Source organism: Zalophus californianus, chromosome 1, assembly GCF_009762305.2.
Source record: "Zalophus californianus isolate mZalCal1 chromosome 1, mZalCal1.pri.v2, whole genome shotgun sequence".
Lineage (NCBI taxonomy): Eukaryota > Metazoa > Chordata > Mammalia > Carnivora > Otariidae > Zalophus > Zalophus californianus.
Genome location: NC_045595.1, coordinates 134,020,061 through 134,033,575, shown reverse-complemented (window position 1 = coordinate 134,033,575; position 13,515 = coordinate 134,020,061). Strand labels below are relative to the sequence as shown.

Sequence of the window (13,515 nt, the reverse complement as noted above, 5' to 3'; positions counted from 1 at the left end):
CTTATAAGATTAAACTAAAAACAGTATTAAATAAGCTTTTAAAAAGTCATGAAGGAAATATAATAAAACAGTAGTAATTGCATTTGGTTGTAAAATGAGAGATAAGTTTTTTGCTTTCACACTTGTATAACATAAACATTTAAAAAATATATTTGTTCTTTCTATAAAATGCCATTTTATTATCACTGCCATTTAAATTTAACCACCTTCTTCTGAAGATGGACACATGAAGGGAATAATACATATCAAAAGAAAGCATTTGATGAAATGGCTTTCAGGAAATAAGTGTGCCATGTTTCCCAGTTATTAAAGTTTTGGTCCCTAGAGAAGCTAATTCAGATCATCTCTTAAATGTTCTTATCTGTAAAACCTATCTTGTTTCCACCTTTGCAGGGATATATCACTCCAATGGATTTTATTTGGCTGAAGCATCTGATTCCAGATGTTCTTCAGAATAACAAGGAGTTTCTCTTTGGGAATATTAGAGAACTTTATGAATTTCACAACAGGTATATAATAATTCGAACTATCAGGAAAAATGGAAAGTAAGAGAAAAATGGAAATCAGACTGATGGGATTTGGAGATGAACATGTGTAGACATTGCCAGGCTTAGGCAAGTAGTCCAGAGTCAATGGACTTGGTTGGGATGGGATGGGATGAGAAGGAGGGGAGAAGTGCCATAGATCTCTGAGGGAGAAGGGGAAAGGCATCAATGGAGCATGTACCAAGTGTCAGGCATTAATGTTATATTTTTTGTGTGTTCCTTTGCTTATTTATCTATTCATGTATCTGCCTTTATTGAGGACCTCTTCTGTGTCAGGCACTGTGTTCAGCGTTGGGAATACAAAGATCACCAAGACACATGTCCACATACCTACTATCATCAAGTAGTGCTGGGAGCTAGGGTGTTGGAAAATGCTAACTGGTTGGACAAGTTGTCCTTTTAACCCAGGGCTGCTTGGGTGTTGAGTTCTAGAGAATTAGAGGAGGAAGGGACTTTGGAGATCATCTTCCAAGCCTTTCATTTCACAGATGAACCTGCAGCTCGTTTCCTCTCTTTACTCAGTATAACAACCCCAAATCACACATCTAATTGATGGGAAAGAAGAGACTCCTTGGTGAATTGACCCACAATTGTTTCCCAACCCCGTCTCTTGTCCATTGGTCAGACACACAACTGAAATGGAAATCCCATTTCTGCTACCTTCCCTGGAGAAGTTATTCAGCCTCTTCCATGCCTTGGGTTTCACATTTATGAGACCCTACCTTACTAGGTTTGGTGGAGGATTAAATGAGATATTGTTTATGAAGTACTTAGCTTATGCCTGGCTTGCCTCAAACCCTCAGTGATATTAGCAGTAGACACAGCAACAGTAGTTCATGTTCATGTGATTCTCATGTAGCAGGGAGCATCAGCGCATCTTGTCGGTCTACAGCTAGTGCCTAGAATTATCAGGACAAGCTGTGGTTGGCTTCAAGGAATCCTAGTAATGTCACAGAATGTTTTTTTCTTCCAAATTGGTATGTTGAAGATGAGTCAAGAGCAATAAAGCCTGGAAAACAGCATTTTTCTGAGCACCTCTTAAAATCTTATGTGATTTTACTTAAGAAAAAAACTTATGTATTTTTAACTTCATACATGTAAAAAAATCAAAATGTGATTATACTTTTCCTTCCCTAGGACTTTTCTAAAGAATTAGAAAGTGTACCGAAAACCCTGACTTCTGGCACGCTGCTTTCTCAAGAGAGTAAGTCTGTGCTCCCAGAAACTCAGAATAGCCATGGGATTAAAGTTAGCCCTTAATTTTCTGTGTGAGGAGCAAGGGCAAATGGGAAACACCAATGGTCTCAAAAATTACACATGCCTTTTGAGTGCAAAGCAGGAGTCCTTTTGTAATATGTCACCCAGCGTGAGATGAGTCCAGTTTGACTAGGCTCATATGACAGATGGGAGCAACTTACAAAGCTTGGCCTCCTGCAAAGCCCAGTGACATGGAGGACTGGACCCCCAAAACAGATGATCCTCCTCTGAATGACTAAGCTAACGGGTTTTTTTGTTTGTTTGTTTGTTTGTTTGTTTTCTTTTGAGCCGAAGGCAGCGGCCTAACAACTGAGCCACCCAGGCACCAAGCTAACTGTTTCGAACAAAAATCACACAGCAGGCTTAAATTCCTCAGTAAAGTTGTATTAACACTCTCAAGAGAAGAAGTACTGATGCTAAACTAAAAGTCTCAGAAAATGTCTTTCCTTCCATTTTATTTTTTTACAGCATAGAGGATGGTTAGAATATGTTAAATCTGTGGTCCCTCTTTTTTTTTTTTTTACTTTTCAGTTTGGAATTTATTTATTTTTTATTCTTTTCTTTTAAGATTTTATTTATTTATTTGACAGAGAGAGAGAGAGCATGCAAGCAGGGGAAGCGGCTGGCAGAGGGAGAGGGAACCCAGACACGGTACAGGCTCAATCCCAGCATCCTGGGATCATGACCTTAAGCCGAAGGCAGACGCTTATCTGACTGAGCCACGAGGCACCCCTTTATTTTTTATTCTTAATGAAAAAATAACTTTGGAGCATATTCTAAAGCTTATTTTTTAAAATTTTATTTAAATTCAATTAATTAACATAGAGTGTATTATTAGTTCCAGAGGTAGAGTTCAGTGTCTATGGTCCCTCTTATGCTTAGTACCCCATTTATGATTTCCTGCCCTACACCACCATCTCTGACTACTTCCCCTTCTCCGTGCACAGACGTCTTCCCTCTTGCCCTCTCTGCACCCCTGCTTTGGGCAGTGAATAGCTGTTTGGGCCTATTGAGCCGGTACAGAGACATGTATTACCTAGCACCGCTCCCCAAGCACTTTCTTCCCTTGGGAGGACTATGCAGAGGATCCTCATGCCCTGGACTTTCTAAGTCTTTTGCATTTCTCCTCTCTCTCTCAACTAGCTCTTCTTTTCATTCTCTTCCTTCTTTTTCTTTTTGTGAGCCTGAGACAACAGACGAAACAACTTAAACATTTTAAACAACCCAAATTAAGGCTGATAAGTCTAAGAGCAGTACGTGTGATAAACTGAGAGCAAGCAAACACAAATGCCCAGGTTTCAAGGCATTTGACGTAACAGAGAACAGAGCCTTCAACCCTCAGAACTCTTGCCAGCTTAGAAAGGCCTTTCCACAGCCTGTATGGGCTTTTCCACCACAACCTCATCATAGGTTTTTTGTCAAGTGCCAAAATTCAAGGTACACTGAAAACTATGTTGTATTTAATCTAATTAATTTCCTTTTTGAATTACTTTATAGCATTATTCGTGTTTTGTACTACTTTGTAATTTTGCACTCATCAAACCACCAATGTGAAGTCTAGTTTCAGAGCTTAGAAATATTTTATAATTGCTTATGTCATTATTGCAAAGACTTATTTAAATTGTTGGATGAGAAAAGGACCGAATTCCTGTGGGGAAGAAATGGATATGATAAAAAACAATTGTCCAAGTGTAAGGCAATGGTTAAGGAATTGCTGACAAAACATCTTTTCCTAGAAGAATTCCTCACCTAAAGTTTTGCAAAGCCTTCTATAGTCCCCCATGTTGGGAGAAACCTGAGAAATCATTAATCCAGACCTGCATATAAACACTGCATATGATCCTATGTGATTTATGATGTTGGAGACATAGTACAGGTAATAAATTCTTCTCCATCATAAAGTTATTAGTCTGGGACAGATGGAGTAATTAAAACCATGATTAGGTAATCTTTGAGGCTCCTTGAGGGAACTGCTGTTGCTGTGTATTTGTTAGCCAATGAGGTGGGCCCCTCACCCGTTATCTACTACAACAACTGACCTTTTCTCAGTAATATTTGCAGAATTCCATTAATCATGAAAATGAGTTTTGAAATATTGCTCTGGCCAAATATTTTAATCAGACTCTCTAGTCTGCAGAATCCAGGAAGATTCTGCCCCAGAGACCAGGCTCTACATAGAATGATATTTGTCAATAGTCTACTTTGAGTTCCATTAGCTCTGAGATGTGACAAGGCAAAATGGGAAGAGCCCTGGGGTGGGACTCAGGAAATGTAACTTCTTGCGAAGTTGAGCCACTTGCTATCTGCGTGACCTCATGTTAAGTCACTTAAACCCCCGGAGTCTCACTTCCCTCCTCCATACAATAGGCTTAATAATACCAATATGTAAAGTTGTTGTGGAAATCTAATAAAATAGTGTATACAGAAGGGTTTTACAAAGTAAAAAATGTCTTGTCAATGGCTACCATATATTGGGTGCTCCATACGTATTGGTCATTTGTTGAGAAGTTTCTATACATTGTCTCATTTAATCTCATAGTAGTCCTAGTTGACTGCTGTTGTGAACCCACTTAATAGATGAGAAAACTGAAGTATAGGGAGGTTGAGTAACTGAACTTGGGCCATTTGGTTTGGAACTGACAAAGCCAAGAACTGAACCTGGACCATCCACCATCAGAGCCCACCATCCTAATGCGTAAATGATCATATGTGAATAGGAGTTTTTGGTAGCAGTTATTTTTTTAGCCTCCTGATTTGTTCTATAGGCAGGTAAGGATAGTTGGGCACTTTTATATGCTGCTGGTCAGTGTGTATCCTTTCTTTAAGGAATTTTGGATTGAAGAGCAATTGTAGGTCAACAGTCATGTTTTGGTGCTTGAAGGCCTATGGTGTTCTGCCTTGCTCAAAGTGTAGACATAGTACCAGGGAGTGAGGGTTTGAGGAGTACACTTTTCAGCTCAGCATCCCCCAAGAGAACCATGTGCCTCTGTTGCTGGGAAAGTTTGGGGAAAGGTGGCTGACTTTTGAGGATGTTTCACTGGGTGGGAGGATCTCCTCCAACTTTTATATAATCTTCTGATGGTTAGTGTTGAAAGCCCTGAAACCTTGAATTCTTTTAGGAGCTAAAGGCCAATGATTTTGTGCTCTGACAGACCCAATGTGGGTGAGATGCCTTCATCAATTTGTAATATTTTATAAGTCTGGCCTGTGGTATGGCAGGAGTGTTCCCTGTGTGTGGGCTGCTCTGAGTTATTATTCTAGTTCCTTAACCTGTCTGAAGAACATTTCTTAAGAGCCATCTTCCTTCCTTCTACAAGCAGAAATGGAAAGAAATAGACATAGTTGAAGCTGTGAGGAAAACAGTGACCTATGTCCACATGAAGGCCATCAAGAGTTGGCCTGAGAAAGACAGGGACATGGAAATCCACCAGGATGCAGCCCCATAGACTTCCCCCCTCCCCAGACAGCACAGGCTCTGTGACCAGCATAGATGCTGTGGTCCAGGTGCGCGTGACGGAGTGGATGAAGCTGGCAAGCTGACTCCATAGGCTGGGAGCAACCTCTCCAGGGTACTGGTGGGTATGTGCCTACCTCTCATGGTCTTTGATGCAATGAGAAATAGGTCACACAGCACTTGGAATCCGTCTTGATCTCTAGCTCTGAGTTAGTCATATAATGTTTCCTGTCTTAGAGTCTGGTGCTGTAGGTGGAAAGGGATGTCTGAGGCAGAGCCTGCTGATTTGGGGGTTGCCCAAAGGACTTAGCACTTGTTTTCTTCAGGCTGCCACATTTTCCTTTTGGGGTGTTTCTATCTTTTGGGTGTCTCTTGGTTTATTTTCTGCAGTTAGCATCATGATGATCAAAATAGGAAGATAGGGAGAGAGAGAGAGGAGGAGCCATCAGCTACCAGCACCTTTTCTGTCAATTTTGTACTTCACCGCAGAGCTACTCTGGGGAGACAGTGATGTCCTGGATAAAGAGCAGAGGAGGAAGGATGGAGATTAAAACCCGCTCCTGTTCATGAATTTACCGATTTATCAGAATCCTGTAGTTGTTTCCACAGCACCCTGTTCGTATCTGTGTTTAGGACTTACGGTTGTTTAGAACCTTCTATTTACCTTCCCATCACACAGTCACCCCAACATGAGGTTATCGTGCATCCCCAGTTCCTCACACCATGAAAAGACTCAGGCTTATTGAATATTTGAATGAATAAACAGTATCATCCTGTCCACTTACTGAAAAATACAACCTGATTAATTTGTTCCAATTCTTTTCCCACTCAGAAAGAAGATCTTCAAATATATTTTAAATACCATAAGAATCTGCCCCGAGCTAGGGCAATCTGGCAAGAATGTCAAGACTGCACCTTCTTTGGGGTAACGTTGAGATCACAAAGTCTCGCACAAATGGTTTTTCCTGGACAATGTTTATGTGTGCCAAGTCTTTAAAGAAATCAGAAGTATGAACGAGGCAGGGGAATTTGGCATTTGAATTTATGTTTATTAAAAGTCTCTCCTATTTTGAGATGACATGTTGGAAGTTTTGATGTGGCCCTGGGTCTCTATGGGACAGGTCTGTGAGGAGCAGCTCTAGCCTGGTGAGCAAACCAGAGTCCTCGTCTAGGATGGGGAATTTTTAAAAGGAATTAAATCCAAAAGGTCACATTCTGGGGCTCCTTGGAATGATATTAGTAAGTCATCATGTAACTTCTAGACTCAAAATGACCTGAATAGACACAACTCAAAGACAGGCTGCCTCTTTTTCAGGATTTGAGGTACCCCACTGTCTTCCAGTGGACTTGCTTTCTAAAAGAAATAAATGGTCCTGCTTCCCTAGCTGCATCTAGAATTACTAGCCCAGCCATCCTCTTTCCCCTTTCTCTCATTTGACACATTGTTCCTAAGGCACCCAAGGACTCAATAACATTACTAACCAGGTCAACACAGCAGCATCTCTTCCCCCCAGCGCCCCCTCCAAGAGCCTGTTTCATTTCTTGTATTCAAATGCTGCCTCTTTGTTCTCTCCATGTGTTGTTGGTTTTGTTTTACATTTGTTTCTGTTTGGCTTTTAAAGGTATGCCAGCGCCAACTGGATCACAATCTCCCTCTTTTTAAGTATCTCAGAGGACCCAGCCAGAGACTTATAAAATACCAGATGCTGTTGAAGGTAAAGTCGATGAGACAGTGCTTTCCTGTGCTGGGAAAACACGTGTGTGCTAGGATGCTCTTTTCCTTAGACATGCAGAGCTGTGACTTCGTCTTCCAAAGGGGAAGAAGATATGTCTCTCCTTTAGGCTTTTTCTGTCCTCCAAGTCCAAAGCAGCATACCTCGGTGAGGAGGACCAAAGAATCAGAGAATCGAAAGGGACCTGGAAGCCTGGCTGGTCCAACATGCGGCCTAAGGCATGAATCTCTCAGGAGGCTTGTTTGGGGAAGGAGAGGTCCTGGAGAGCAAAGGGAGAAAGGGGAATGCCACCACATTGCTGGCAACTGAGAGAGCGGGGAGGCAGCCAGAGGCTGTCCTCTCATATAAGGTATCTACAGGCAAGATATCATCTGCTCCATTTTACAGATGAGGCAAGGAGCTTCAGAAAAGAGGTTTGATGTTCCCTGAGTCACAATTTTCTGTGCATTAAAACAATGGAAGGGAGAAGGCAAAACTGGAGTCTTTTCTCCTTTTACAGTATGTACCTCCATCCTTCGATTAAGGATCTTTCTCAAGAGCAACGTAATAGAGGGCATTTTGCTCTGCTGAACCCCTAGGTGGTTCATTCTCTGTCTGCCAACAGCACACCTGCAGGAGAGCACTCCCAGACACCCCAAACAGGAGAGAAGGCTCTGTCAGGCTGCCTCCCTGCCTGTGAGCTGAGGGAAAGTTTTGGGCCCCTTCTCCAACTTGTGTTTTGAGTTAACCTTTATAAGTAGCTCTTGCCCAGTGGCTACTATCTCTCAAAACAACAACAACAACAACAAAAATGAAAAACAAAAAACACAAGCACCTGCTGTTTAATGGGGACCTTCCCATATGTACTTCTTATTTAATCCCCACAATCAGACACACCAGAAGGACTCTGGAGTGTGAAGAAACTGAGGCTCGGGGAGGTTAAGCTCATTGCCTAACATTCTGCCCTCAGAAAAAGCTGCCCCTTTCAGCTTTGCCTCAGCAGTCCCAGCCTCAGCTGGACCGGCCCTGCCGTCACCACATATGGCACTCCTGGACGTTTTAGGCCTTGGTTTTCTCATGTGTCGGGTGGGGATACTAGAACCTCCTCCACAGGATTGCTGTGCGGAGCCAGTAGGTAATGCCTGTAGACAACTCGCTCGGGGCTGACCCCTAGGAAGCTTCCTGGAATGCGTAGCAGCCGTTGTTTTATCCATAGAGATGCCACAGCAGTGTGGGAATGGGAATGAGCCCCAATGCTTCCCTCCACCATGGCATCTGTGAGTGTGTCTCCATACAGTGCTCACGTAGAGCCTCACACTCCTCTGACCAACCCATCTTTACTGTCATCCGAGCTGTACGAGTCCTACCCAGTGAGGAAGGAGCAGGACGAGTGGGGGGTCTTCACCACCTCCGTCTGGGTCCGTCGGGCACTGAAATGCCCGAGTTTTCCCACAGAAGCGATGTTGCCTCAAGAGCGAAGTTCTGTACCATACACAGAGGGCTACAGGGCGCAGTGATTAGAAACCCAGACTGAGGAGTTAGCCATCTGGGGTGTGGATCCAGCTCTGCCGCTTCCAGACTGCATGAACACAGGCAAATTACTTAACCTCTCTCTGCCTCAGGTTCCTCAGCTGTGAAGTGAAGGTAGTACTAGTCTTTTCCTGGTATGCTTTTTGGGAGCATAAACGAGGTAACACATGTTAAAAGTAATTAGAGAATTTTGTTAGTTTCATGTCACTCAGGAAATGAGACAGAATCACTATAAAATATTCCTCAGGGATGTGAAACAATGAGAGCCTATTCAGGGCAAACCAGTTTTCCCCATAGCTAAGCTTGCTGCGTGCTGGAAAAACAAGTCCAAACCACTGGCACGCCTGTGAAGAAAGGAAGAACTTCGTAGTGTTCTCCACCCTGAGGGACAGAGCTCATTCTGCAGGGCCTACCATCATCTTCTTTGGGAGCACTGGTGTCTGACTGATGGCCCCCTGGCTTAGAAAGGATCGTGGAATTCTGGTGTGAGAAGGCTTTTTCCGAGTACAAAAGAAAGGGAAGGGAATGATAGATAATGCCATTAAAAACAGACACATGAAAAACTGTGTGAAATATAATATTAGCAAGATACAGGACAGATCTTAATAATGACCTCATAGAAGTTAGTAATTTAAAAAAACAAAAACAAAAAAGAAATACCTATGAAATGCTCAAATCTTTTCTGAGATATGAAAATTAACACTTGTGACAGAGTTTTTTGAATACATAATGTACATAATGTGTAATGAGTCATGGCAAGCTGATTAAACAATATATTATTTATTAACATATATTAGAAATAGATGCATTTAGGGACAACAGGAATTCACTTTTATTGAGGTCATGATTTATGTCAAAGAGGCTAAGTGATGTATGGAAACTATCAGATTTATTTATTTTTTTTTTAAGATTCTATTTATTTATTAGACAGAGAGAGAGCCAAGCAGGGGGAGGGGCAGAGGGAGAAGCAGTCTCCCTGCTGAGCAGGGAGCCTGATGCGGGGCTCGATCCCAGGACTCTGGGGTCATGACCTGAGCTGACGGCAGACACTTAACATGACCTGAGCTGAAGGCACCCCAAAACTATCAAATTTAATGTAGAGAATTTTTCTTACCTGGATTTTAAGATGTGATTTGGAAAATGGTGCATTATTTGTTAATAATAAATTTTGCTTATTATAAGAAGGATGTTCTAGAATAGGTGGTTATGCTCATTTCCTGTGTAATGCGACTCATGTCATAGGAGTGATATTCATTTTTCTTCTTTTAAAAAAATGAAAGACTACTATTAGAAAAAAGAATAGGGAGAGGTTGGTAAAAGGATATAAACTTTCAGTTTACAAGATGAATAAGGTGTGAGGATCTGATGTAAAACATGGTGACTATCGATAACAGTGTATTATATAATTGAAATTTTCTAAGAGTGGGACTTAAATGTTCTTGCCAAAAAAAAAAAAGATAAATATGTGAAGTAATGATGTGTTAATTAACTAGATGGAAGAAATCCTTTTACAATATATACATATATCAAATCATCACCATATACATTTTGAATACCTAACAATTTTATATGCCAATTATACCTCAACGTTGAAATAAAAAAGAAAATAATTAAAAAATAAATGGAGGACATAGGCAGTTTACAAAAGAATAAATGTTAATAGCAAACATTTTTGTTTTGAAAGTTCCACCTCACCAGTTATTTGAGAAATTCAAATTAAAACAAGTGAGGTAGGATTTCTCTGTTGATTGAATTGGCAAAACTTTTTGGTTAAATGTTAATACTCCATGTAGGGTGGGGGCTGGTGAAATAAACTTTCATATATGACTGGTGGGAACATAGTCCTTCTGTAAAGAACTTGGAAGTACGCATCAGAATTTTTAACATTGGGGTGCCTGTGTGGCTCAATTGGTTAAGCATCCAACTCTCGATTTCAGCTCAGGTCATGATCTCAGGGTCTTGAGATCAAGCCCCACATTGGGCTCCATGCTCAGCACAGAGTCTACTTGTCCCTCTCTTTCTGCTTCTCCCCCCACCAAATAAATAAAATCCTAAAAAAAAAAAAAAAAAGAACTTTTAACATTGACCATTTCACTTCTAGGAACTTATCCTTGGGGAAAAAAGCACAAAGATCATTATTATTATTGTAAAAAATTATTGAACCTAAATGTTTAAAAGTAAGGGGGATTAATGAATTATGATTTATCTACAGGATGTGACACTGCTACAACTAAAAAACTTGTTTTAAAACATAATGTAATGGAAAAATGTTCATGATACATTGTTGAGTGAGAAAAAACAGGCTACAAAACAGTGTGTCCAATATAATTCTGTTTGTGGAAAGTACGTCTTCTGTTAATTCAGCATTGGCTGGAGGTAGCACAGTAGATTTTGTTGGCATTCTACTTTTTGATTTCCAATAAGACTTCTGGGTTAATGCAGGGTCTGCTGGATTTTGAGTCTCCTGAGGATTTGGGGATAGACTCCGGTGACCAAGAAGGAGGTTTGGCTAAGGTACTGTATATTAAATATTGTTTTATATAACTAACTGTTAATGGTGTTTGTCTATGGGTGGGCAGATTTATAGCAATTTTGTTTTTCTTGTTTATGATCTTTATTATTTAAATTTTCTAAAATAGCATGTATCTTATAATTTGTAGTCACAGAAAAAACAAAAAAATTAAAGGCAATTTCAAAGTGAGGTTTTGTAACAGGATAACTAGTAATATATATTTTTTCCTACACATAAAAATGTTTTAACAGGAATACAAAATTAAGTGAATGTGTAAAATGCTTACATAAAAGACTGGAAGTAAATATGATAAAATCTCTGCTGTGGTTTTCCTGCAGGGTAGGATTATGTATGATTTATATTTACTTGTTTGTGCTTCTTAGTATATCTAATTTGCATACATTATGCCCTGTTCACCTCTAAGTGTGTTTGTGGGTGTGAATTCTAAGACAGCCAAGGTTCCCTCGGAAGAAATGGTGACCATACTGTACTGGGAAGAGATCTGTGACTTAGGAGTGGGGTTTCTTTTAAATTTTCTATAGAATATTCTAGTTTTAACAAGAATAACATGAGAAGCAGTCCTTCTCTGCTCAGTATATATGGTAGGGACTCCTTGAAATTAAGAGAAGCTCAAGACACAGGTAATATAGCCTGGAGCAAGGGGGGCTAGGCTGAGTTAGTTTAATAATGTTTGTAAGGGTGTTTCTGAGCCCTGCATTACACAATGTTAAAGTAGCTACCTGCTATGTTTGTGGGAGGAGGGTTAGTGGGAAGGAGAGGGAATTGGAACAGTTGAGTCTCTAAAAGGAAGTTGAGTTTTAAGTGTTGAATAAAAAGGAAGACCCCTGGTGTAAGAATGTAATCCTTTATTGATGATATTACAAAAAACTCAGGTGAGAGCCTGTTGTCTTCTCCCAGCACCTGGAGCATGTTTATATGAGTGAGAGGGTAAGAATCCAATGGCATTCATTGGCCCTGTCACTCATATCTCTGATCCAAAGAAGCTAATCCTCAGTGCTTAGGCAAAGATTAGGAGAATACACAAACCTTTGCTTACATCACACGTAGAGGACAAAAAGAGATCGGACTATACAGGGAGGGGAGGGGCAGCAAAGAGCTGTCTGTTTTTTGTTATAGAAATCGATGTGTTAAAAAGAAAAAAAAAGGAAGAAACCAAAATTTTTTTGTTGGTATTTACCATAGAACAGATAAATATGCCACGTAGGTAGCAGGGGAATAAAATACTGGAACTGTAAGCAAAAGACTTACACACTGAAACAATCATCCCTATTATGTCCTAAGTGTCTCAGTAGTAATAACTGGAACATTGGTCTCTTGAATTAGCAGTTATAGTGTTTGTACTCAATGCTGAGTCTTCCTGTTTGGGAGGTGCAGACCTTGTTGGCTTATCTCTTTGGTGTCTTTAATGGTGGTAGAATGTGAGAGACTGGGGAAGGAGAAGAGGGAGGAAGGGCAGAGCTGGGGCGGGGTGTGGGGATTCAAGGTGGCAAATGCAACAGTTATGGCATTTACATGTAAATCATGAGTAAACCTCCACATGGAAGCTCATTCTCTGCTTCTATAGGAGATTACAAATATCCTCCCTGCGATGGTTTTAAGTATAATTTTACCCATAGGAATAGGACTTTCACATTACATTCAGGAATATGATACTCAGATTTTACTTTTCAATAGGCTCCTGGGCTAGGGGTGTAAAAAGGAAGAGCAGCCTATTTAAAGGGTCTGGGTTTTCCATGCTTTAAAGGTCAGTATGTTTCTTATGCAGCATGATGTCCATGATTTTATGAACTCCATTCTTAATGAGTGCAATGTACAGAAGGTGTGGTCGATGATTTTGCTAGTGTGTATATCATATATGTAAACCAGGAAGTATCTTTAGCCACCATTCTTTGGGAGCAGGGCAAGAGATCCGTGTATCCACCTTCTCCATCTCTGTGCTGGCTGGATCCATGGCTCGTTATTTCTGTCCTGTTTTCCTAGTTCACTTGGTTAGATGGTTTACCTTTTGATTTCCAACAAGGCATTTGGTTTACACAGAATGGGCCAAAGAGGACCAAGGACTCCGCATTCTCAGCTGAACTACAGCAAGCTTTGGCCATGTTGGAGGATTTGATCAAGTCCTGTGAGTTGGCCGTGGACCTGGCAGCAGTCACTGGATGTCCGGTATGGGCCATAGCAAGTATGGAAATAGTTCAGCAAAAGTCAGGCACAATATTACAAAGGTAGGAGATGCTGTGGTAAAGGTAGAGAGGGGACCTGTGGTGAAGGAATCTGACTCTGAGGAAAGTAGCCTAAATTGTGCAGCAAATCTGTGCTGTGGGAATCCAGGCAGCCTCTCAGCATTTTCAGGAGTCTTGAGTTTGACTGCTTGGGGTCCTGAATGTTGAGACTGACCCACACTCTGGAATGACCAGGAACTCAGAGGCCAGAACATAGATGGGCAGAGGAAGGTGCTGAAGGAGTAATTTATTCTCTGACTCATGG

At 40.9% G+C, this 13,515-nt stretch overlaps 1 protein-coding gene across 1 annotated transcript in view; it reads left to right on the top strand.

Annotated features, from left to right (window-relative positions):
• Positions 1–13,515, top strand: part of MCF2L2 (MCF.2 cell line derived transforming sequence-like 2) — a 257,309-nt gene that overhangs the window by 186,455 nt on the left and 57,339 nt on the right. The window contains 6 exon segments of the mRNA XM_027583512.2: positions 394–509; positions 1,683–1,749; positions 6,089–6,181; positions 6,879–6,971; positions 10,941–11,012; positions 13,069–13,194. Of these exon segments, the coding sequence (XP_027439313.2) occupies positions 394–509; positions 1,683–1,749; positions 6,089–6,181; positions 6,879–6,971; positions 10,941–11,012; positions 13,069–13,194 (567 nt within the window).